Source organism: Diorhabda carinulata, chromosome 10, assembly GCF_026250575.1.
Source record: "Diorhabda carinulata isolate Delta chromosome 10, icDioCari1.1, whole genome shotgun sequence".
Taxonomy (NCBI): Eukaryota; Metazoa; Arthropoda; class Insecta; order Coleoptera; family Chrysomelidae; genus Diorhabda; species Diorhabda carinulata.
Window position 1 is genome coordinate 14,792,478 of NC_079469.1, and position 27,809 is coordinate 14,820,286.

Here is a 27,809-nt window from a genome sequence, read left to right on the forward strand (position 1 = left end):
AAATCCGTCTTCGGAGACTCTCTTTTTCATAAATCAACGAAATTTTGACCTTAAAGACAGTTTTCTTCAAAAACCAAAACCAAATTTGACTTATGAAACTGTCTTTGCCAAAATAACACCAAAATCTGTCTTCAGAGACTGTATTTTTCATAAATCAACGAAATTTTAACCTTGGAGATAGTTTTCTTGAAAAACCAAACTCAAATTTGACTTTGGAGACTGTCTTTGCCAAAATAATACCAAAATCTGTCTTTGGAGACTGTTTTTTTCATAAATCTTTTTAGAATTTTATTTAGGTATATATATATGATTAGTTTAAACGCAGTTAGTTTAGTTTTAAATAAATAGTCGTAGTTAAAAGAACGCATTAGCGAAAGTAATTATTTTACAGATATTTATAAGTAAATTATTATAAGTTAAGTGCATTGTTTAGTGTGTCGAATCAGTACGCGCGTGTAAAGAAATAAAAATAATCAACGAAACTGGAGACTAGAATTATTCATCGAAAATATGACGAAAGCTACGGTTTTACATAATTTCGGAGACGAATCTGATAGGTAATAATTAGATGGTGCCTAGTACGACATTTAACCATTAAACACCCAAAAAGACGAAACGTATTTGCAACGTTTGAAGGACCAATCGAGGAAGCAGGTAAATTTCACGACTTCGTCTTTGAAATACTGAAATACGTTGAGGCGAAAAAGCCGCAGTCTCGTCGAAACTTTAGTTTTACCAAGATAATGATTAACTGCTGAAAAAATTGAAGAAATAACTGCATTTGGAACGGGGTAACTGTTCAAGTGTTTGCTCAGCAGCTATGACAGGAAAAGTTGAAGGCTTTATAACTAAGGTTGCTGGAAAAAAACATGGAATAAATATTGGAAAAACGTACAGGGACTGAAACAGGCAAAGACTCTTCAGAGCAATTATAACCAGAGAAGATCTGAGGATGAGACCTCTATCAACATTCTGCACGAATCTCTGGAGCAAGTGTATGAAATAGAAGATGAAGATCTGTGGAAATTGAAGGAATCCCACGTTCTTCAAGAAGTGGGATTGATAGAACTGCTACAGACACTGGATCCCAGGAAGAAATGGTCAAACCGAACCGTCTCTTGGTAACTTTGGTAAATTTTGGAAACATCAGACTCGTGATCAGCCCAAGATGAAACTGGGAAGTGAGATTTGATGGGTCTGGTGATTGAAGCCTTCCCACGTTGTACAAGAAGTGGGATTGATAGAACTGCTGCAGACACTGGATTATCCGGTATCCCAGGAAGAAATGGTCAAACCGAACAGTCTCTTGGTAACTTTGGTAAATTCTGGAAAAATCAGACTCGTGATCAGCCCAATATGAAACTGGGAAGCGAGATTTGATGGGTCTGGTGATTGAAGCCTTCCCACGTTCTACAAGAAGTGGGATTGATAGAACTGCTGCAGACACTGGATTATCCGGTATCCCAGGAAGAAATGGTCAAACCGAACAGTCTCTTGGTAACTTTGGTAAATTCTGGAAAAATCAGACTCGTGATCAGCCCAAGATGAAACTGGGAGGCGAGATTTGATGGGTCTGGTGATTGAAGCCTTCCCACGTTCTACAAGAAGTGGGATTGATAGAACTGCTACAGACACTGGATCCCAGGAAGAAATGGTCAAACCGAACAGTCTCTTGGTAACTTTGGTAAATTTTGGAAACATCAGACTCGTGATCAGCCCAAGATGAAACTGGGAAGTGAGATTTGATGGGTCTGGTGATTGAAACCTTCCCACGTTCTACAAGAAGTGGGATTGATAGAACTGCTGCAGACACTGGATTATCCGGTATCCCAGGAAGAAATGGTCAAACCGAACAGTCTCTTGGTAACTTTGGTAAATTCTGGAAAAATCAGACTCGTGATCAGCCCAAGATGAAACTGGGAAGCGAGATTTGATGGGTCTGGTGATTGAAGCCTTCCCACGTTCTACAAGAAGTGGGATTGATAGAACTGCTACAGACACTGGATCCCAGGAAGAAATGGTCAAACCGAACAGTCTCTTGGTAACTTTGGTAAATTTTGGAAACATCAGACTCGTGATCAGCCCAAGATGAAACTGGGAAGCGAGATTTGATGGGTCTGGTGATTGAAGCCTTCCCACGTTCTACAAGAAGTGGGATTGATAGAACTGCTGCAGACACTGGATTATCCGGTATCCCAGGAAGAAATGGTCAAACCGAACAGTCTCTTGGTAACTTTGGTAAATTCTGGAAAAATCAGACTCGTGATCAGCCCAAGATGAAACTGGGAAGCGAGATTTGATGGGTCTGGTGATTGAAGCCTTCCCACGTTCTACAAGAAGTGGGATTGATAGAACTGCTACAGACACTGGATCCCAGGAAGAAATGGTCAAACCGAACAGTCTCTTGGTAACTTTGGTAAATTTTGGAAACATCAGACTCGTGATCAGCCCAAGATGAAACTGGGAAGTGAGATTTGATGGGTCTGGTGATTGAAACCTTCCCACGTTCTACAAGAAGTGGGATTGATAGAACTGCTGCAGACACTGGATTATCCGGTATCCCAGGAAGAAATGGTCAAACCGAACAGTCTCTTGGTAACTTTGGTAAATTCTGGAAAAATCAGACTCGTGATCAGCCCAAGATGAAACTGGGAAGTGAGATTTGATGGGTCTGGTGATTGAAACCTTCCCACGTTCTACAAGAAGTGGGATTGATAGAACTGCTGCAGACACTGGATTATCCGGTATCCCAGGAAGAAATGGTCAAACCGAACAGTCTCTTGGTAACTTTGGTAAATTCTGGAAAAATCAGACTCGTGATCAGCCCAATATGAAACTGGGAAGCGAGATTTGATGGGTCTGGTGATTGAAGCCTTCCCACGTTCTACAAGAAGTGGGATTGATAGAACTGCTGCAGACACTGGATTATCCGGTATCCCAGGAAGAAATGGTCAAACCGAACAGTCTCTTGGTAACTTTGGTAAATTCTGGAAAAATCAGACTCGTGATCAGCCCAAGATGAAACTGGGAAGCGAGATTTGATGGGTCTGGTGATTGAAGCCTTCCCACGTTCTACAAGAAGTGGGATTGATAGAACTGCTGCAGACACTGGATTATCCGGTATCCCAGGAAGAAATGGTCAAACCGAACAGTCTCTTGGTAACTTTGGTAAATTCTGGAAACATCAGACTCGTGATCAGCCCAAGATGAAACTGGGAAGTGAGATTTGATGGGTCTGGTGATTGAAACCTTCCCACGTTCTACAAGAAGTGGGATTGATAGAACTGCTGCAGACACTGGATTATCCGGTATCCCAGGAAGAAATGGTCAAACCGAACAGTCTCTTGGTAACTTTGGTAAATTCTGGAAAAATCAGACTCGTGATCAGCCCAAGATGAAACTGGGAAGCGAGATTTGATGGGTCTGGTGATTGAAGCCTTCCCACGTTCTACAAGAAGTGGGATTGATAGAACTGCTGCAGACACTGGATTATCCGGTATCCCAGGAAGAAATGGTCAAACCGAACAGTCTCTTGGTAACTTTGGTAAATTCTGGAAACATCAGACTCGTGATCAGCCCAAGATGAAACTGGGAAGCGAGATTTGATGGGTCTGGTGATTGAAGCCTTCCCACGTTCTACAAGAAGTGGGATTGATAGAACTGCTGCAGACACTGGATTATCCGGTATCCCAGGAAGAAATGGTCAAACCGAACAGTCTCTTGGTAACTTTGGTAAATTCTGGAAAAATCAGACTCGTGATCAGCCCAAGATGAAACTGGGAAGTGAGATTTGATGGGTCTGGTGATTGAAGCCTTCCCACGTTCTACAAGAAGTGGGATTGATAGAACTGCTGCAGACACTGGATTATCCGGTATCCCAGGAAGAAATGGTCAAACCGAACAGTCTCTTGGTAACTTTGGTAAATTCTGGAAACATCAGACTCGTGATCAGACCAAGATGAAACTGGGAAGCGAGATTTGATGGGTCTGGTGATTGAAGCCTTCCCACGTTCTACAAGAAGTGGGATTGATAGAACTGCTGCAGACACTGGATTATCCGGTATCCCAGGAAGAAATGGTCAAACCGAACAGTCTCTTGGTAACTTTGGTAAATTCTGGAAAAATCAGACTCGTGATCAGCCCAAGATGAAACTGGGAAGTGAGATTTGATGGGTCTGGTGATTGAAGCCTTCCCACGTTCTACAAGAAGTGGGATTGATAGAACTGCTGCAGACACTGGATTATCCGGTATCCCAGGAAGAAATGGTCAAACCGAACAGTCTCTTGGTAACTTTGGTAAATTCTGGAAACATCAGACTCGTGATCAGCCCAAGATGAAACTGGGAAGCGAGATTTGATGGGTCTGGTGATTGAAGCCTTCCCACGTTGTACAAGAAGTGGGATTGATAGAACTGCTGCAGACACTGGATTATCCGGTATCCCAGGAAGAAATGGTCAAACCGAACAGTCTCTTGGTAACTTTGGTAAATTCTGGAAAAATCAGACTCGTGATCAGCCCAAGATGAAACTGGGAGGCGAGATTTGATGGGTCTGGTGATTGAAGCCTTCCCACGTTCTACAAGAAGTGGGATTGATAGAACTGCTACAGACACTGGATCCCAGGAAGAAATGGTCAAACCGAACAGTCTCTTGGTAACTTTGGTAAATTTTGGAAACATCAGACTCGTGATCAGCCCAAGATGAAACTGGGAAGTGAGATTTGATGGGTCTGGTGATTGAAACCTTCCCACGTTCTACAAGAAGTGGGATTGATAGAACTGCTGCAGACACTGGATTATCCGGTATCCCAGGAAGAAATGGTCAAACCGAACAGTCTCTTGGTAACTTTGGTAAATTCTGGAAAAATCAGACTCGTGATCAGCCCAAGATGAAACTGGGAAGCGAGATTTGATGGGTCTGGTGATTGAAGCCTTCCCACGTTCTACAAGAAGTGGGATTGATAGAACTGCTACAGACACTGGATCCCAGGAAGAAATGGTCAAACCGAACAGTCTCTTGGTAACTTTGGTAAATTTTGGAAACATCAGACTCGTGATCAGCCCAAGATGAAACTGGGAAGCGAGATTTGATGGGTCTGGTGATTGAAGCCTTCCCACGTTCTACAAGAAGTGGGATTGATAGAACTGCTGCAGACACTGGATTATCCGGTATCCCAGGAAGAAATGGTCAAACCGAACAGTCTCTTGGTAACTTTGGTAAATTCTGGAAAAATCAGACTCGTGATCAGCCCAAGATGAAACTGGGAAGCGAGATTTGATGGGTCTGGTGATTGAAGCCTTCCCACGTTCTACAAGAAGTGGGATTGATAGAACTGCTACAGACACTGGATCCCAGGAAGAAATGGTCAAACCGAACAGTCTCTTGGTAACTTTGGTAAATTTTGGAAACATCAGACTCGTGATCAGCCCAAGATGAAACTGGGAAGTGAGATTTGATGGGTCTGGTGATTGAAACCTTCCCACGTTCTACAAGAAGTGGGATTGATAGAACTGCTGCAGACACTGGATTATCCGGTATCCCAGGAAGAAATGGTCAAACCGAACAGTCTCTTGGTAACTTTGGTAAATTCTGGAAAAATCAGACTCGTGATCAGCCCAAGATGAAACTGGGAAGTGAGATTTGATGGGTCTGGTGATTGAAACCTTCCCACGTTCTACAAGAAGTGGGATTGATAGAACTGCTGCAGACACTGGATTATCCGGTATCCCAGGAAGAAATGGTCAAACCGAACAGTCTCTTGGTAACTTTGGTAAATTCTGGAAAAATCAGACTCGTGATCAGCCCAATATGAAACTGGGAAGCGAGATTTGATGGGTCTGGTGATTGAAACCTTCCCACGTTCTACAAGAAGTGGGATTGATAGAACTGCTGCAGACACTGGATTATCCGGTATCCCAGGAAGAAATGGTCAAACCGAACAGTCTCTTGGTAACTTTGGTAAATTCTGGAAAAATCAGACTCGTGATCAGCCCAAGATGAAACTGGGAAGCGAGATTTGATGGGTCTGGTGATTGAAGCCTTCCCACGTTCTACAAGAAGTGGGATTGATAGAACTGCTGCAGACACTGGATTATCCGGTATCCCAGGAAGAAATGGTCAAACCGAACAGTCTCTTGGTAACTTTGGTAAATTCTGGAAAAATCAGACTCGTGATCAGCCCAAGATGAAACTGGGAAGTGAGATTTGATGGGTCTGGTGATTGAAACCTTCCCACGTTCTACAAGAAGTGGGATTGATAGAACTGCTGCAGACACTGGATTATCCGGTATCCCAGGAAGAAATGGTCAAACCGAACAGTCTCTTGGTAACTTTGGTAAATTCTGGAAAAATCAGACTCGTGATCAGCCCAAGATGAAACTGGGAAGCGAGATTTGATGGGTCTGGTGATTGAAGCCTTCCCACGTTCTACAAGAAGTGGGATTGATAGAACTGCTGCAGACACTGGATTATCCGGTATCCCAGGAAGAAATGGTCAAACCGAACAGTCTCTTGGTAACTTTGGTAAATTCTGGAAACATCAGACTCGTGATCAGCCCAAGATGAAACTGGGAAGCGAGATTTGATGGGTCTGGTGATTGAAGCCTTCCCACGTTCTACAAGAAGTGGGATTGATAGAACTGCTGCAGACACTGGATTATCCGGTATCCCAGGAAGAAATGGTCAAACCGAACAGTCTCTTGGTAACTTTGGTAAATTCTGGAAAAATCAGACTCGTGATCAGCCCAAGATGAAACTGGGAAGTGAGATTTGATGGGTCTGGTGATTGAAGCCTTCCCACGTTCTACAAGAAGTGGGATTGATAGAACTGCTGCAGACACTGGATTATCCGGTATCCCAGGAAGAAATGATCAAACCGAACAGTCTCTTGGTAACTTTGGTAAATTCTGGAAACATCAGACTCGTGATCAGACCAAGATGAAACTGGGAAGCGAGATTTGATGGGTCTGGTGATTGAAGCCTTCCCACGTTCTACAAGAAGTGGGATTGATAGAACTGCTGCAGACACTGGATTATCCGGTATCCCAGGAAGAAATGGTCAAACCGAACAGTCTCTTGGTAACTTTGGTAAATTCTGGAAAAATCAGACTCGTGATCAGCCCAAGATGAAACTGGGAAGTGAGATTTGATGGGTCTGGTGATTGAAGCCTTCCCACGTTCTACAAGAAGTGGGATTGATAGAACTGCTGCAGACACTGGATTATCCGGTATCCCAGGAAGAAATGGTCAAACCGAACAGTCTCTTGGTAACTTTGGTAAATTCTGGAAACATCAGACTCGTGATCAGCCCAAGATGAAACTGGGAAGCGAGATTTGATGGGTCTGGTGATTGAAGCCTTCCCACGTTGTACAAGAAGTGGGATTGATAGAACTGCTGCAGACACTGGATTATCCGGTATCCCAGGAAGAAATGGTCAAACCGAACAGTCTCTTGGTAACTTTGGTAAATTCTGGAAAAATCAGACTCGTGATCAGCCCAAGATGAAACTGGGAAGTGAGATTTGATGGGCCTGGTGATTGAAGCCTTCCCACGTTCTACAAGAAGTGGGATTGATGGATGATCTGGGTTCCCCTGGGGGACAGAATATAACCTTTTGGGTTGCAGTTGAATTATTTTAATTTCAATAAAATTAAATCGAATCTTCGAAATTGCAATAAACTCTTTTGACATCCCGTATATATGTGACCCCGATTCGGGGGAGTATATAAATCGCAAGTTTCAATGGTTGGGTTATATTCACGCTTGATGCGACCACAATTACCGGTAGGACTACCCAACACTGAGGAAGTGCACAATTCTACGGTAGACTACACTTAAAACCGTTCACGAAAAGGGCTTATCGGACATAATCTCGAGTCTTTTCTATAGAATATGTCGGCGGGTTCGTTTTATACGATGTTTGGTTGAGCGTTATCAAGAAAATTTGACGAATTTTCCTTATTTTGTAGTACGCGATGCGAAGTTTGTTTGTATTAATACGAAATATTTAATCAGAGCACTTTATCGGTTATTTTATTTTACTGGATGAAGTATGAAGTGTTTATTGTGGGGGGTTTGCTAATAGGTTCGTAATCGACTTAATAAAGGACATTTAACTACCGATACACGTTCGGCCACTAAACCGCCTCCAAATCTAATAGTATTTTACCGAAATATGGAATTCAACGTATTTTGTAATAAGTGAATAGTTTACGAACTGTATTTTGGAAATTATATACATATATATATCCCGCGGGAATTTAACGAATTACCGATATACGTGGTCCCAAACCGTTTAAATAGAGGTTAGGAGTTGTACGAGGACTGTTCAATGTAAATTTTATATAATTTGCTTTCAACTTTATGAAATTAGTTTCGAATTTGTTAAAATTGTATAAAAAAACATTGTATCGAGTGTTTTTTACGAATAAAAGGTTTATTTTTTGTCTTAGGATACAGTCTTTTCAGAATATGAACTATCATTTGTCTTTAAAAACGGAATTTGTCTTAAGAAACTATAATTTGTCGTTAGAGACTGTCTTTTCTAGGACACAAACCAAAATTTGTCTTCAGAGACTGTCTTATTTGCCGTTTGTCGTTAGACTGTCTTTTGTCATTGGAGTTTGTCTTTCGTCGTTGGAGACTGCCGTTTGTCGTTGGAGTTTGTCTTTCGTCATTAGAGACTGCCGTTTGTCGTTGGAGTTTGTCTTTCGTCATTAGAGACTGCCGTTTGTCGTTGGAGTTTGTCTTTCGTCATTAGAGACTGCCGTTTGTCGTTGGAGTCTGTCTTTCGTCGTTGGAGACCTCCGTTTGTCGTTGGAGTTTGTCTTTCGTCATTAGAGACTGCCGTTTGTCGTTGGAGTTTGTCTTTCGTCATTAGAGACTGCCGTTTGTCGTTGGAGTTTGTCTTTCGTCATTAGAGACTGCCGTTTGTCGTTGGAGTCTGTCTTTTGTCGTTGGAGACTGCCGTTTGTCATTAGACTTTGTGTCTTTTGTCGTTGGTGTCTGTCTTTCATCGTTGGAGACTGCCGTTTGTCGTTGGAGTTTGTCTTTCGTCGTTGGAGACTGCCGTTTGTCGTTAGACTTTGTGTCTTTTGTCATTGGAGTCTGTCTTTCATCGTTGGAGACTGCCGTTTGTCGGAGTTTGTCTTTCGTCGTTGGAGACTGCCGTTTGTCGTTGGAGTTTGTCTTTTGTCGTTGGAGTCTGTCTTTCATCGTTGGAGACTGCCGTTTGTCGTTAGAGTTTGTCTTTTGTCGTTGGAGTCTGTCTTTCGTCGTTGGAGACTGCCGTTTGTCGTTAGACTTTGTGTCTTTTGTCGTTGGAGTCTGTCTTTCATCGTTGGAGACTGCCGTTTGTCGTTGGAGTTTGTCTTTCGTCATTAGAGACTGCCGTTTGTCGTTGGAGTCTGTCTTTCGTCGTTGGAGACTGCCGTTTGTCGTTGGAGTCTGTCTTTCATCGTTGGAGACTGCCGTTTGTCGTTGGAGTTTGTCTTTTGTCGTTGGAGTCTGTCTTTCGTCATTGGAGACTGCCGTTTGTCGTTAGACTTTGTGTCTTTTGTCGTTGGAGTCTGTCTTTCATCGTTGGAGACTGCCGTTTGTCGTTGGAGTTTGTCTAAAGTCGTTGGAGTCTGTCTTTCGTCGTTAGGGACTGCCGTTTGTCGTTGGAGTCTGTCTTTCGTCGTTGGAGACTGCCGTTTGACGTTGGAGTCTGTCTTTCGTCGTTGGAGACCTCCGTTTGTCGTTGGAGTTTGTCTTTCGTCATTAGAGACTGCCGTTTGTCGTTGGAGTCTGTCTTTCGTCGTTGGAGACTGCCGTTTGTCGTTGGAGTCTGTCTTTCATCGTTGGAGACTGCCGTTTGTCGTTGGAGTTTGTCTTTTGTCGTTGGAGTCTGTCTTTCGTCGTTGGAGACTGCCGTTTGTCGTTAGACTTTGTGTCTTTTGTCGTTGGAGTCTGTCTTTCATCGTTGGAGACTGCCGTTTGTCGTTGGAGTTTGTCTAAAGTCGTTGGAGTCTGTCTTTCGTCGTTAGGGACTGCCGTTTGTCGTTGGAGTCTGTCTTTCGTCGTTGGAGACTGCCGTTTGACGTTGGAGTCTGTCTTTCGTCGTTGGACACTGCCGTTTGTCGTTGGAGTTTGTCTTTTGTCATTGGAGACTGTCTTTTGTCATTGGAGACTGTCTTTTGTCATTGGAGACTGTCTTTTGTCGTTAGAGACTGTCTTTTCTAGAACTAAAAGCGAAATGTATCTGCAGGGACTGCCAAAGTCAAAGCCAAATTTGACTTTGGAGACAAAATTACACCAAAATATGTCTTCAGAGACTGTTTTCTTCAGAAATCAAACGAAATTTTGACCATGGAGAAAGTCTTCTTCGAAAACAAAATCTAAATTTAGAGAATTTTTTGGAAAACTGCTAAGACTGTCTTTTCAATAATTGAACTATCATTTGTTGTTAGTGATTGTCTTTTATAGAACCCAAACCAAAATTTGTCTGACTTTTTTGAAATACAAATCAAAATTTTATTGCAAAAACTGTCGTTTCAAACTCAAATTTGACTTTAGAGACTGCCTTCACCAAAAGCAAAACGAAATTTGATACTGCCACACAATCAAAATCTGTCATTAGACACTGTTTTCATTAAAGCTAAACCAAAACAATTCAAAATCTGTCTTTTTCAACAATCAAATTAAAATTTGATTCCAGACACTGAAATCTTTAAAAACGATGCTCAAATTTGACTATTCTATAAAAACCAATCTCAAATTTGACTTTCTCTTTCAAAATAAAACCAAAATATGTCTTTAGAGACTCTGTTTTTTTAAAATTCATACCAAAATTTTTCTTCAGAGACTGTCCCCTTCATATATCGAATCAAAATTTCTCCTAGGAGATTGTCTCTTTCAAAACCAACTCAAAATTGGTTTTAAGAGAATGTCTTTTTATAAACCGTACCAAAATTTGTATTTATTGTATTGTCTTTCCCAAAAACAAACCATAAGAAAATGTAAAAAACTAAAAAAATTTCCATAATTCAAACGGGGGAGTTTAAAGTTTGTATTTCCAAAACGAGCTTTTAATCAGCATCAAACAATCGCAACCCGCGTCTGGCAGATAAGAGGATCTATGAAATAAAAACAATCCTTTAGCGTCTAGGTGTATGGAAGGGATTTTGTGTGTCATTGGGAGTTAATAGTCGTTAGATAGAGCGTAGAAATCGTAATAAAATTAGCCAGGTAAAGGGTGAAGGGTGAAGATAGAGGGTCATTAAACGTCCAGGAAATAAAACTCATCCCATCTTTCGCCTATCAATGTGACTAATAAAAACATAGCACGTGTCGTGAGCTTCAACGGCATCTACGAAATTATCCAATCAATCATCAGAAAACGGTCGAGCAAAATGATTAATTTGCTTGATAATTTTTCATTCCGATTGCGTTACCTTTTTTTTTATTACAAAACCGTACAGGTTTCTAGTTCTCTTTTCCCGAATTTCTCCGGCTGTTTCGCAAAATTCCATGTAAAATACTTCGATTTGTGCGTGCTTTTTATTATCGCCGCCTCCACCTGAGTCGAATCTGGGTATACGTATTGAATATTACCTAATCAATATCGTTATAAAATGCGAATATTACGGCTATTAAGCAGACATATGCGCAGAATGTTACTGTTATATCATTTTAGGCAGATTTTTTCATTTCGTTTTAATTTTTTTTTTTTCATTAATTACTCACCAAACAACACCAAGATCTCGGATCATTTGGAATATCATCGGTATTTGTCGATTTTTTTGAAATAACACGACTGTCCACTTTAAATATCAAACCGAATGTTTGATATAGTTTCCATTTTGCTTTCATGACCTTCTGCAATCTTTCTTTTCGCCTCACGATTCCGCGCTCATAAAATTTCTGATACTTATCAGCAAAAAACTGAACCAGGTTCGATTGAAGGTCATCGTCATTGGTGAAAGTTTGACCATTCAAAGAATTATGCAAACTTCGAAATAAATGGTAATCAGATGGAGCCAGATCAGGGCTGTATGAAGGATGAGCATCACTTCCCATCCAAGCTCCAATATTTGCCAAACATGAGTGAGGTCTTGAATTACCATTTTGAAACACTAAACTTTTCCGATTCGACAATTCTGACCGTTTTTCTTTGATTGCTTCATCCAGTTTCATTAATTGTTGACAGTAAACATCGGAATTGATCGTTTGGTTTCTTGGAAGCAGCTTAAAAAACACAACGCCTTCGTAACCTCACTAAACTGACAGCATGAGCTTTTTCTGTAATTTTTCAGCTTTCGATGTGGTTTTTACTGGCTCATCGTGTTTGCTCCATGATCGTTTTCGAACTATGTTATTGTACAGGACCCATTTTTCATCACCTGTGACTTTTGTCGCTCGTTCTATACCAAATTCTTCATGTTCTCCTGATACCAGCTTTGATTTTTATGAAAATGAGAAAACAACGCAAGAAATTATTGCTCCTGTTAATCAGAACACCTCCTCGTTTCGCTATTCTCCTGATAAAAATATGATTCACATCTAATTAATAGAGGAACGCATCTTAATAATAGAATTGTTACTTCAAAATCCTACTTGTTATTCTGTTCCCATGATACAAAGTTTGATTTTCATGAAGTTAAGGAAGCAACGCACTTTTGTACGGTATTATTGCTCCTGTTACTTAGTATACCTTCTCGTTTCGCTATTCTCCTGATAAAAATATGATTCACATCTAATTAATGGAGGAACGCATCTTAATAATAGAATTGCTACTTCAAAATCCTACTTGTTATTCTGTTCCCCTGATACAAAGTTTGATTTTCGTGAAATTAAGGAAACATTGCACTTTTGTACGGTATTATTGCTCCTGTTACTTAGGATACCTTCTCGTTTCGCTATTCTCCTGATAAAAATATGATTCACATCTAATTAATGGAGCAACGCATCTTAATAATAGAATTGTTACTTCAAAATTCTACTTGTTATTCTGTTCCCCTGATACAAAGTTTGATTTTCGTGAAATTAAGGAAACATTGCACTTTTGTACGGTATTATTGCTCCTGTTACTTAGGATACCTTCTCGTTTCGCTATTCTCCTGATAAAAATATGATTCACATCTAATTAATGGAGAAACGCATCTTAATAATAGAATTGTTACTTCAAAATCCTACTCGTTGTTCTGTTTCCCTGATACAAAGTTTGATTTTCATGAAATTAAGGAAACAACGCACTTTTGTACGGTATTATTGCTCCTGTTACTTAGGATACCTTCTCGTTTCGCTATTCTCCTGATAAAAATATGATTCACATCTAATTAATAGAGGAACGCATCTTAATAATAGTATTGTTACTTCAAAATCCTACTTGTTATTCTGTTCCCCTGATACAAAGTTTGATTTTCGTGAAATTAAGGAAACAACGCACTTTTGTACGGTATTATTGCTCCTGTTACTTAGGATACCTTCTCGTTTCGCTATTCTCCTGATAAAAATATGATTTACATCTAATTAATGGAGAAACACATCTTAATAATAGAATTGTTACTTCAAAATCCTGCTCGTTATTCTGTTCCCCTGATACAAAGTTTGATTTTCATGAAATTAAGGAAACAACGCACTCTTTGTACGAAATTATTGCTCCTGTTACTCAGAATACCTCCTCTTTTCGATATCGCCCCAATAAAAAGTCTGATTCCCATCAAATTAATGGAAGAACACATCTCAATAATTGAATTGTTGCTCCTATTACTTCAAATTCCTCTTTTCTTCTGTTCCCATGACACAAAATTTCATTTTCTCATGAAATTGGGGAAGCAACGCACTTTTTGTAGAAAATTTTTGTTCCTGTTAATCAAAACACCCCCTTGTTTCGCTATTCTCCTGATATCAAATCGAATTTCCAACGAATTTGTAAAGGACCGCATCTCATTGAAATTGGTTTCAAATTTTTCTATTCTCCTGATGAAAATTTCGATTTTTATGAACTTCCATCTTCTATATAACCCTTATTGGGAGTAATACATACAAAAACCCTTTCTAATTGGGATATTGAATCGTAAAAGGATCTACTGTCCAAATTACAACGCATATTGTGCGCTTTTCCTAGTAAACTAGCTAGTTCCGGTTAATTTTTTGATGTTTTTCTTTTCTCTAGGTAGCCATGATAAATAAAAATTTGAGAAATGTATATAACGAAAGCTAAATCCCCGTCAATTTCCATTTTCTCCCGAAGAGATCCCGAATGTCGTATGTTTCAAACGTTAAATAGATTTTCCTCTTCGACGCGATCTTGGTTCGGATTTACCAGTGAAAAGTCAATTCCGCATTTCGGTTAAATAGACGCAATGAAAATCAAACAGACACTCTCGTGAAATCACAAAAGCGCATAATTTGAAATAAATTGAAGATTTTGAATAACGTTAATATATATACTTCAAAATTCAATGTATTTTTACTGCACCTTGTATAACATCCTACAATAAACCTCCTTAAATGCCTCAATCAATTCGTACGTATGTTATCCTGATCCTATTTAATAAATAGGAAACTTTTCAACAGAATCCTGTCAGTCAGAATACCTCCTCGTTTACTAATTCTCCTGATACGTAAACTGATAACATATTACTTCAAATTCCTCTTTGATTTTCATGTTTTCCTGATACAAAATCGAAGATTTAGGAGGACGTTAATATGTCTACTTGAAATTCAGCGTAGTTTTCACTGCACAGTGTATTTTGAGAGTTGGTTCGTACGTCTGTTATCCTGATCCTATTTAATAAATAAAGGGAACTATTCAACAGAATCCTGTCACTTAGAATACCTCCTCGTTTCCTATTCTCCTGATACGTAAACTGATAACATATTACTTTAAATTTCTCTTTAATTTTCATGTTTTCCTGATACAAAATCAAAGATTTAGGAGGACGTTAATATGTCTACTTGAAATTCAGCGTAGTTTTCACTGCACAGTGTATTTTGAAAGTTGTTTCGTACGTCTGTTATCCTGATCCTATTTAATAAATAGGAAACTTTTCAACAGAATCCTGTCTCTCAGTATACCTCCTCGTTTTCTAATTCTCCTGATACGTAAACTGATAACATATTATACTTCAAATTCCTCTTTAATTTTCATATTCTCCTGATACAAAATCATGTATTTCTTAGCTACACCTCGTATATCAGTTTATTAGAGAAAACTTCAACATTATAACCACAGACAAATTTCATCACGAGTTTATTTAAGTACTGAATTATTTTGAAATATAAAAAATATCAAAAGAAAAATCAGTTATGACCATTTCGTGACTTAATTGCCCTTCGACTCATAAAAATGTAGGGACTAAAATAGTTTTCTAAACCGTTTAGTTTTTAGTATACGTACAAATCGATAGAGAACACCGCTGTATCTCGATTTAAGACATTTTCTCGACGCAATGAAAGAAGTTTACTAACAAAATTTTAAGGTTCGAATTTATTGCCCTACATTTTCGTAAACTTCGTCGAGCGAACGTACAAATTATTTATGAAGGGCATATTTCGAACTAAATATTAACATCGGATTAATCGCGGTCTCGGACTGTGGATTTTGATGAACAATGCAACAGAGATAGAGAGATTAATTAAGAGATATACGAATGAAAACTTATGTTTGATGTGAATAAAGCTATATATGTAACCGAATGGAAATACACTCTATCATTCTCGTTATATTCATTGAGATATTTCTCGAAATATATGTAGAATAGATAAAATTTAAAACCAATATGACGTTCGGCACGCGATACGTGACGTTTTACGTTCGACATGTGACGTTTGACGAACGAAACTTGACATTTGACGTGTGACATATATAAGTTAACCATTTACGTGTGACTAGTGACGTTTGACGTGTATTACATGACGTTCGATATATGAAATTTGACTTTTGACGTACAATTAGTGATATTTGACTCATAAAATCGTGTGACACGAGACTTTTGACGTTTGAAACTTGACTTTTGACGTACAATACGTGACGTTTGATATATGAAGCTTGACTTTTGACACATGACATATGTATCTGGATTTACCAAGGGCGACACGAGACTTTTGACGATGGAAACTTGACTTTTGACATGCAATACGTGACGTTTGATATATGAAGCTTGACTTTTGACACTCGACATATGTATCTGGATTTACCAAGGGTGACACGAGACGTTTGATAAATGAAGCTTGACTTTTGACACTCGACATATGTATCTGGATTTACCAAGGGTGACACGAGACTTTTGACGTTTGAAACTTGACTTTTGACGTGCAATACGTGACGTTTGATATATGAAGCTTGACTTTTGACACATGACATATGTACATATGTATCTGGATTTACCAAGGGTGACACGAGACTTTTGACGTTTGAAACTTGACTTTTGACATGCAATACGTGACGGTTGATATATGAAGCTTGACTTTTGACACATGACATATGTATCTGGATTTACCAAGGGTGACACGAGACTTTTGACGTTTGAAACTTGACTTTTGACATACAATACGTGACGTTTGATATATGAAGCTTGACTTTTGACACATGACATATGTATCTGGATTTACCAAGGGTGACACGAGACTTTTGACGTTTGAAACTTGACTTTTGACATACAATACGTGACGTTTGATATATGAAGCTTGACTTTTGACACATGACATATGTATCTGGATTTACCAAGGGTGACACGAGACTTTTGACGTTTGAAACTTGACTTTTGACGTGCAATACGTGACGTTTGATATATGAAGCTTGACTTTTGACACATGACATATGTATCTAGACTTTTCAAGTATGACACGAGGTCTTTGACGTTCGAAACATGACTTTTGACTTGCCATAAGTGATGTTTAACATACTTATCTCGACTTTACACATGACACTACACATTTGATATATAATACGTGGCTTTTAACTTATGAAACTTGAAATCTGAAACATGATTTTTAACGTGCGACTCGTGGTGTTTGACATTTAATACGTTATGTTTGCGTATTAACTTTTGACGTATGAATCTGGACGTTTGATATTTTCATACTATTACAACAACTTCATATGTTCAATTTAAATCAGACACATTTCCATATTATTTCATATATTTTATAGTTTGTGACGTTTGGTATACGATTTTTGACTTTTGACGTACGACACTTGATGTAAGACATATGAAACTCAATTATTGACGTATGACACGTGACGTTTGACAATTTTATACGAATAAAACAAGTTTTATATATCTAAATGTTAGTGGTAATATATTATGTGATTATATAGTCATGAATAAATATGAAGAATGAGTTTTTCATGAAATTATATAGTTGTATAATGAAAGGAAATGGATCTCGAGGTTAGTTAGCATAATTTTCGTCTCACCCAGTAGACGAATTATTATACAAAATTCGTAATGTGTATATTTTTCTAATTTAAATGCAGTTTTTCGTCGAAACATATGTTCAATCCCTTTTGATAAGAGTCAATGATGCCGTGATAAAGAGCAGTATTTCTGAAACAACCCCCGAACTCTTCTCGGTCACGATATACTAATAAAAGCTGACTGGGGGTGAGAAACCAGGTGTTCAGGTAAGAACAAATTACATAAAATTATTTTAAACAGAAATTATTTTGAGAAAATATGTAAACAGCAAAATGTTTAATTTGAATTGAATAGGGGATGTTATAATTTATTTATCTTCTGAAAAATTTCCCGACCAATTCGAAATTTATCAAAAAACGTACTAATGTCATCCCGATCCTGGTAGATAAGGATCAATTGCTCCTTTTATTAGTTATCCAAACTATTCCTGATACCACGGCTATACCGATTTGTTCACAATGCCGTTAATTCCGATATTATATTTAGTACAAATACCTCGTACATTACGAAGACTTTCACAACCCCAAAATGCGTTTTCCCAATATCCTACGTTGAACAATTATTTTCCTTACATATTTTGGACGCGAATAGGGCGAGAGTTTTTAATGGATTCCAAAATTGTTCTGCTCTTCTTTACCTTCTCGTTCCCTAATCATCATTATCGTATACGGAGAAATCGAACTACATTAGTCCCTAATAACGCGCCCCCACTAGGTAGTTGGGGGGGTTTCAGTCGAATTTTAAATGCCATTTTCCGTATATTTCTCAAATTTTCTCTAACAAATGTCCTAATTATACTTAAATCTGTTCAAATGTTCGCAAAAAGCCGTTTTACACACTCGAAACTTGAATTCGCGCTACAGCAAGACGATCCTAGTCAGGATAATAGCATAAATTTATGAAATTATCATTTCTCAATAACATTCCATTCTAATATTCAATATAGAAGCGTTAAATGACGATATAACGATCATCTTGAGGTCTGATAATAGGAAAAAGTTGCTAAGAATCAGATCTGGGGTATACGGTGGATACTAAATCAATTCGAAGCCCAATTTATGCGATTTTGACATCGTTACCACAGATTATGGTTATTTAAATTCGGATTTATCAATATAGATGAGTTTATGTAACTGAAGACGGTTATTTAATCATAGAAACGTTCACACAACACTCATTATGTAATTAATAATTTAATTAATCACTTGTTGTTATTGCTTTCAGTTGGGTAGTTTGTTTCAACCTCTAAACGAACGGATTATAATTTGTTTTTTCTATAATTATTCCGCTTTAACAGTATACAGAGTGTTAGATCTACTAAAACCGTTTTAATTATGAATAGAGTATATTAAAGACGTGTTTCTAGTCAGACGTCTCATGAATTATTCAATAGGACATTAATTATTAAATCTAGTGCCGAATATCGATCTGAGAAGAAGGAAATTAGAAATTTGTTGAGATAGTATTGGGGAAAAAACGCCCTGTATAGGTAATAAGTTTGAAACTTGACTTTTGACGTGCAATACGTGACGTTTGATATATGAAGCTTGACTTTTGACACATGACATATGTATCTGGATTTAACAAGGGTGACACGAGACTTTTGACGTTTGAAACTTGACTTTTGACGTGCAATACGTGACGTTTGATATATGAAGCTTGACTTTTGACACATGACATATGTATCTGGATTTACCAAGGGTGACACGAGACTTTTGACGTTTGAAACTTGACTTTTGACGTGCAATACGTGACGTTTGATATATGAAGCTTGACTTTTGACACATGAGTCAATAGAGTATATTAAAGAGGTGTTTCTAGTCAGACGTCTCATGAATTATTCAATAAGACATTAATTATTAAATCTAGTGCTGAATATCGATCTGAGAAGAAGGAAATTAAGAATTTGTTGAGATAGTATTGGGGAAAAAAACGCCCTGTATAGGTAGTACGTTGAATATTCCACTTGAAAGTAATGGTGAAAACGCCAGAAGGTTCGGTAAATTCCCTAAATAAATTAAAGATATATATACACCTGGAAATCTACAAATCTACCCCTCATTTGCATTCTACATTTGGATTTGTATTTCAATCCTTTTACAACATCAAGACCGTGGAATATTGTCAACACGGATGAGATTTACGGATCCAGAATCCTTTTTTTTGCCCGCGATTTTATTTTTTTATTGTATTCTATATACAGTAAATATTGAAATGAAAAATTGTTAATTAATTATCATTGTTATACAATTTAATGGTACAGTAACTTTTTCCAGTCTTCTAGTCTTATACCAAACGCCATATCCATAAATTCCCACGGGAATATACCATCTAATACCGATACATTAACAGAGTCGTATCCTGATTTTATGATCCTAACTGAACCGAATAAAATATAATGTTCATGAAAAGATGTTAACTTTATGAAAGTCGAAATCATTTTTACAAGATTTTGTATCAGGAGATCAAGAGAATCAGGAGGTTTTCTGAGTAACAGGAGCAGCAGTTGCTCAGTTATTTTGATGTGAATCAAATTCAGTATCAAGAGAAATTGATAATGAATAAATCAAGTATCAGGAGAACAGCAAAAACTAGAAGAATTTGAAATAATATGACGTCAGACTTCGTATTATGAGAGGAGGTGAACAAGTAGGTGTTTTGAGTAACAGGAAACACAATTTTCTTGAAAAATTTCTCAGGTAAATCCAAAAAGATCATCGAACTTTCTAAAAAATTCTGATCGTGCGAAAATTTTATAAAATTCAGTAACAGGAGAGCAGGAGAGAGAGAGGAGGCATTTCGAGTAACAGGAGCAGCAGTTGCTCAGTTATTTTGATATGAATCAATTTTAGTATCAAGAGAAGTTGATAATAAATAAATCAAGTATCAGGAGAACAGCAAAAACTAGAAGAATTTGAAATAATTTGACGTCAGACTTTGTATTATGAAAGGAGGTGAACAAGAAGGTGTTTTGAGTAACAGGAAACACAATTTTCTTGAAAAATTTCTCAGATAAATCCGAAAAGATCATCGAACTTTCTAAAAAATTCTAATCGTGCGAAAATTTTCTAAAATTCAGTAACAGGAGAGCAGGAGAGAGAGAGGAGGCATTTCGAGTAACAGGAGCAGCAGTTGCTCAGTTATTTTGATATGAATCAATTTTAGTATCAAGAGAAGTTGATAATAAATAAATCAAGTATCAGGAGAACAGCAAAAACTAGAAGAATTTGAAATAATATGACGTCAGACTTCGTATTATGAGAGAAGGTGAACAAGAAGGTGTTTTGAGTAACAGGAAACACAATTTTCTTGAAAAATTTCTCAGGTAAATCTAAAAAGATCATCGAACTTTCTAAAAAATTCTAATCGTGCGAAAATTTTCTAAAATTCAGTAACAGGAGAGCAGGAGAGAGAGAGAGGAGGCATTTCGAGTAACAGGAGCAGCAGTTGCTCAGTTATTTTGATATGAATCAATTTTAGTATCAAGAGAAGTTGATAATAAATAAATCAAGTATCAGGAGAACAGCAAAAACTAGAAGAATTTGAAATAATATGACGTCAGACTTCGTATTATGAGAGGAGGTGAACAAGAAGGTGTTTTAAGTAATTTTCTTGAAAAATGTCTCAGGAAAATCAAAAAAGATCATCGAACTTTCAAAAAAATCCAAATTGTGGCATAACTTTCATAAGATTCGAGAGAAATTGATAACATATGAATCAAATATCAGGAGAGCAGGAAAGCCAATGAGAATTTCAAATAATCTGACGACAGACGTATCAGGAGAATAAGTGAACAAGAAGTTCTTCTGTGTAACAGGAAAAAAAATTCTTAGAAAATCCAAATCGTTTGCAAATCTTTCGTTCATCAAGATTTTGTACCAGGAGAGCAGGAGAAGTAGGTTTTTGCGTAAAAAGAGCGATAATTTTCTCAAGAAATGAGTTAATTTTTGTAAGTCAGATTTTCTGTCTGGAGCATTCGATAAGAATCAAATCCAGAATCAGGAGAGGAGAAGTTTCGAAAGAGCTAATAGAAGAAAATATACACAAATATAGAAACATTCAAATTATATATTTATTTGTACGAATGGACTATAGAAAATTCCCTTTCGGTTGCACACAGAAATGTTTACATGTAGATACATACAAATAACACAAATGACTCAAACGTGTCACGTGTCAAAGTGATTCGCACGAATATAAACGACACACGTGATATGAAAAACTTTTTTGATACTATTTGTTAAATAAGCACTTTTGAAAATTGAAAATATACGAAATCGATTATTGTATCAGGTCTGTTTTCATACAGGGAAAATCGTTGTTATATTACTTTCCCTGGACTATTAAAAAGTCGTTGATAAGTGATTGCAACAAATGATCAAATCAAAATCAATTATAAAACGTATACAGGGTGAGTCGTTACTGTGTCTTGAATAATTTCAAAAATATTTGGAAAAACGTTCGTCAGCTGATAAAATGTGATATAAACCAATTTTCCTGGAATATAAAAAGTCGTTGACAAGTGATTGCAACACATGATCAATTCAAAATCAATTATAAAACGTATACAGGGTGAGTCGTAACTGTGTCTTGAATAATTTCAAAAATATTTGGAAAAACGTTCGTCAGCTGATAAAATGTGATATAAACCAATTTTCCTGGAATATAAAAAGTCGTTGATAAGTGATTGCAACAAATGATCAAATCAAAATCAATTATAAAACGTATACAGGGTGAGTCGTTACTGTGTCTTGAATAATTTCAAAAATATTTGGAAAAACGTTCGTCAGCTGATAAAATGTGATATAAAACAATTTTCCTGGACTATAAAAAGTCGTTGATAAGTGATTGCAACAAATGATCAAATCAAAATCTATTATAAAACGCATACAGGGTGAGTCGTTACTGTGTTTTAGATAATTTCAAAAATATTTGGAAAAACGTTCGTCAGCTGATACAATGTGATATAAACCAATTTTCCTGGAATATAAAAAGTCGTTGATAAGTGATTGCAACAAATGATCAAATCAAAATCTATTATAAAACGCATACAGGGTGAGTCGTTACTGTGTTTTAGATAATTTCAAAAATATTTGGAAAAACGTTCGTCAGCTGATACAATGTGATATAAACCAATTTTCCTGGAATATAAAAAGTCGTTGATAAGTGATTGCAACAAATGATCAAATCAAAATCAATTATAAAACGCATACAGGGTGAGTCGTTACTGTGTCTTGAATAATTTCAAAAATATTTGGAAAAACGTTCGTCAGCTGATACAATGTGATATAAACCACTTTCCCTGGACTATAAAAAGTCGTTGATAAGTGATTGCAACAAATGATCAAATCAAAATCTATTATAAAACGCATACAGGGTGAGTCGTTACTGTGTTTTAGATAATTTCAAAAATATTTGGAAAAACGTTCGTCAGCTGATAAAATGTGATATAAAACAATTTTCCTGGACTATAAAAAGTCGTTGATAAGTGATTGCAACAAATGATCAAATCAAAATCTATTATAAAACGCATACAGGGTGAGTCGTTACTGTGTTTTAGATAATTTCCAAAATATTTGGAAAAACGTTCGTCAGCTGATACAATGTGATATTAACCACTTCTCCTGGACTATTGAAAAAGAGTTTGTGGTAATTTACATATAACTTTCGGACTGCCATTCCGAGGAGAATCCTTCCAGTGTCTTTCGTTCACTCAATGGCAGAGTTCTAAATCCCTCCAATTTAGCGTTTAAACCCTTCATTTGTTCGAAATTTATTTCCGAGTTGAGAATCTAATTTTTTACGAAAAAAATCGAACCTCACCTGCTTGAAATGAAAATTTATTTCGAATGGAAAAGTATTCTTCATAAAAAATATTGTATGTTTATAAAAGATAATTAGAGATTGATAATTTCGTAAATTTGTATCATTATCGAAGCCAGGTCATCGAGTTTACGTGGATTTAGATGACGGATAAAATAATTTGAAAATTTCGTGCGATAGTCCCGATCAAGATCATCAAGTTTAACATAGATTTTGGACGCGATCTTAATGAATCCAATTTTTGGCAAAATTAGAATCAAAAAGGCTTTTTTTAGCGAAAAGTTGTTTTTTTTTTTGGAAAAATTGATTCTAGAAATGTCAACTTTTGACATAATTGTATTTGAAAACCTTATTTTCGAACTAATTGAGATTGAAAATGGCATTTTCCACTAAGAAAACCCAAAAAAACAATTTTTAACCAATTTAACGTTGATACATACAATTTTTGACGAAACATTGTAAAAAAACTGACAATTGATCATATAACAACTAAAATTCCGATTTTTGGTAGAATGAAATTGGAGGAAGTCAATTTTTGACCAAATAAAGTAAGAAAAGTCAATTTTCTACTCAACTGGACTTGTATGGGCCAATTTTTGACAAAAACAAACCAAGAATAACCAATTTTGTGCAAAATTAATATAGTAACCTGATTTTGACCAAATTAATGTTGAGAAAGTCGATTTTTGACGAAATTGAATCCAAAAAAAACAATTTTCAACCGAATTGAGTTTGGAAACCAAAAATTTTAACCTTACTGAAATTGTTAAGGCCATGTTTCACTTAGTTGAGCCAAAAGAAAACAATTTTTGACAAAATTTTGTATTAAAGCCAATTTTTGATAAAACTGACTGAGAAAAGCCAATTTTTACCAAACAAAAGTGAGAAAAACCAATTTCTAACCAAATAAAATAGAAAGAATTATTTTTGAACAAATCAAATTTAAAAAAAAACAATTTTTTAACAAGGAAACTCGATTAAAGTCAATTTTTGATCAAATTAATTAGAAAACAGCAAATTTGTAACCAAATAAACCTGAAAAAAGACAATTTGGGACCAAACGAAATTGAGAACAACCAATTTCTGACCAAATCAAATGAAAATAGAATTTTTGAACGTGTCAAACTGAAAAAAACCAATTTTTTAATAGGGAAACTCGATTAAAGTCAATTTTTGATCAAATGAATTCGAAGACAGCCAATTTGTAACCAAGTAAACCTGAAAAAGCCAATTTCGGACCAAATCAAAGGAAAATAGAAATTTTGAACGTGTCAAAATAAAAAAAACCAATTTTTTAATAGGGAAACTCGATTAAAGTCAATTTTTGATCAAATGAATTCGAAGACAGCCAATTTGTAACCAAGTAAACCTGAAAAAGCCAATTTCGGACCAAATCAAAGGAAAATAGAATTTTTGAACGTGTCAAAATAAAAAAAAACAATTTTTTAATGGGGAAACTCGATTAAAGTCAATTTTTGATCAAATGAATTCGAAGACAGCCAATTTGTAACCAAGTAAACCTGAAAAAGCCAATTTCGGACCAAATCAAATGAAAATAGAATTTTTGAACGTGTCAAACTGAAAAAAACCAATTTTTTAATAGGGAAACTCGATTAAAACCAATTTTTGACCAAATGAATTCTAAAACAGCCAATTTGTAACCAAATAAACCTGAAAAAGCCAATTTCGGACCAAATCAAATGAAAATAGAATTTTTGAACGTGTCAAACTGAAAAAAACCAATTTTTTAATAGGGAAACTCGATTAAAACCAATTTTTGACCAAATGAATTCTAAAACAGCCAATTTGTAACCAAATAAACCTGAAAAAAGACAATTTGGAACCAAACGAAATTGAGAAGAACCAATTTCTGACCAAATCAAATGAAAATAGAATTTTTGAACGTGTCAAACTGAAAAAAACCAATTTTTTAATAGGGAAACTCGATTAAAACCAATTTTTGACCAAATGAATTCTAAAACAGCCAATTTGTAACCAAATAAACCTGAAAAAGCCAATTTCGGACCAAATCAAATGAAAATAGAATTTTTGAACGTGTCAAACTTAAAAAAAATCAATTTTTTAATAGGGAAATTCGATTAAAACCAATTTTTGACCAAATGAACTCGAAAACAGCCAATTTGTAACCAAATAAACCTGAAAAAGCCAATTTCGGACCAAATCAAAGGAAAATAGAATTTTTGAACGTGTCAAACTAAAAAAAAAACAATTTTTTAATGGGGAAACTCGATTAAAGTCAATTTTTGATCAAATGAATTCGAAGACAGCCAATTTGTAACCAAATAAACCTGAAAAAGCCAATTTCGGACCAAATCAAAGGAAAATAGAATTTTTGAACGTGTCAAACTAAAAAAAAAACAATTTTTTAATGGGGAAACTCGATTAAAGTCAATTTTTGATCAAATGAATTCGAAGACAGCCAATTTGTAACCAAATAAACCTGAAAAAGCCAATTTCGGACCAAATCAAATGAAAATAGAATTTTTGAACGTGTCAAACTGAAAAAAACCAATTTTTTAATAGGGAAACTCGATTAAAACCAATTTTTGACCAAATGAATTCTAAAACAGCCAATTTGTAACCAAATAAACCTGAAAAAGCCAATTTCGGACCAAATCAAATGAAAATAGAATTTTTGAACGTGTCAAACTGAAAAAAACCAATTTTTTAATAGGGAAACTCGATTAAAACCAATTTTTGACCAAATGAATTCTAAAACAGCCAATTTGTAACCAAATAAACCTGAAAAAGCCAATTTCGGACCAAATCAAATGAAAATAGAATTTTTGAACGTGTCAAACTGAAAAAAACCAATTTTTTAATAGGGAAACTCGATTAAAACCAATTTTTGACCAAATGAATTCTAAAACAGCCAATTTGTAACCAAATAAACCTGAAAAAGCCAATTTTGGACCAAATCAAATGAAAATAGAATTTTTGAACGTGTCAAACTGAAAAAAACCAATTTTTTAATAGGGAAACTCGATTAAAGTCAATTTTTGATCAAATGAATTCGAAGACAGCCAATTTGTAACCAAGTAAACCTGAAAAAGCCAATTTCGGACCAAATCAAAGGAAAATAGAATTTTTGAACGTGTCAAACTGAAAAAAACCAATTTTTTAATAGGGAAACTCGATTAATGTCAATTTTTGACCAAATGAATTCGGAAACAGCGAATTTGTAACCAAATAAACCTAAAAAGCCAATTTTTGACCAAATGAAATTGATAAGAACCAATTTCTGACCAAATAAAATAGAAAGAATTATTTTTGAACAAGTCAAACTGAAGAAAAACAGTTTTTTAACAAGGAAATTGGATTAAAGTCAATTTTAGATCAAATGAATTCGAAGACAGCCAATTTGTAACCAAATAAACCTTTTTTAAGCCAATTTTTGACCAATCTAGAAACTCCCCTTAAAATCAACTGCATTTGATAAAAAAATTTTATTTTTCATAATAAAATCATCCCCATATCATGAATAATTTCATATTTTGGAGTTTTATCAACCACAAAAACATATTTTCCCATTTTCTCTAACTGTAATTAATCATTTTACGAAATAAACAGCAACAAAAACAACCAACTTGGATACTAGCAATAAGTTTAATTGTACTGCAGTGACCTCTATAGGATTATATAGATAATTCACTAGCCGAACATAATATTTCGAGGGTGAGATTTTTTTTATAAATATCAACGTTATAAATAATAAAATTGAGTTGAAAAAAAAGTGCCAAAAACATTCTTGTTTCATAAAACTTTTCGGAAATTTTTCGAACTGAAAATATGCTACTACGAGACTGTTACCTTCAACCAATGAAATTAGTTATTGGTAAGGTTAAGCGTAGTGTATTGGTCAAGCATACAGGAGCTTAAAAATTGATAAATCATCAAACCAAACCTCGTTTTACGATTTTACATATTATTATAAAAAAATCCTGACCTGTTTCGGTTTCTTCTTCTTCAGGTATACTTGTTTGGCCATAGACAAAAGAAAAATATAAAACAGCTCCCACAAACAATTTCATTTCCAAAAAAAAAAACACTTTCCGAAAACCACAAAGTTTTCACTAACACGAAAACTCGGTTTACCAAAAATCGCGATGTAGCGGCGCGAAGTATTCAAATTTCCCAGAAAAAAACACAAAGAGGGTGAAAACCTACCCCTAACGTTATACTTCGCAGCACTGACGCCACGCATTCTGGCCGTACTACGAAGGAAACCCGACACGACGTCCAACGAGAAAAAGCGACTACAGTCGATTCGATGAATTTTCTCACCTGAAAATTTCTTCCAACATCAATTTCGGGGGGGCGTGTTGATGCTAAATTCGAAACGTTTGACAAATATTTACTCGAAATTATTTCGAAATACTGAAAACGGGGTGCCATATACAGGGTACTAAACTAATTTGAAACATGTAAGCCCGTATTTCCGAACGACGCAAAATAAGGGTGGAAATTTATCACGTTTCGGGATTTTCTACGAATGTATATAATGAAATTCAATTATCGAAACATGGAAAGCGGAATCGGCTATATGGAAAATGTTGCAA

At 36.0% G+C, this 27,809-nt stretch overlaps 1 protein-coding gene across 2 annotated transcripts in view; it reads right to left on the reverse strand.

The window, feature by feature from the left end:
• Positions 1 to 27,445, reverse strand: part of LOC130899075 (hemicentin-1-like) — a 188,722-nt gene extending 161,277 nt beyond the window's left edge. For both annotated transcript variants that reach the window (XM_057808817.1, XM_057808818.1), the window contains exon 1: positions 27,197 to 27,445. In XM_057808817.1, the coding sequence (XP_057664800.1) occupies positions 27,197 to 27,281 (85 nt within the window). In that variant the 5' untranslated portion in view covers positions 27,282 to 27,445. The remainder of the gene's footprint in view (positions 1 to 27,196) is intronic.
• Between the last annotated feature and the right edge of the window lie 364 nt (positions 27,446 to 27,809).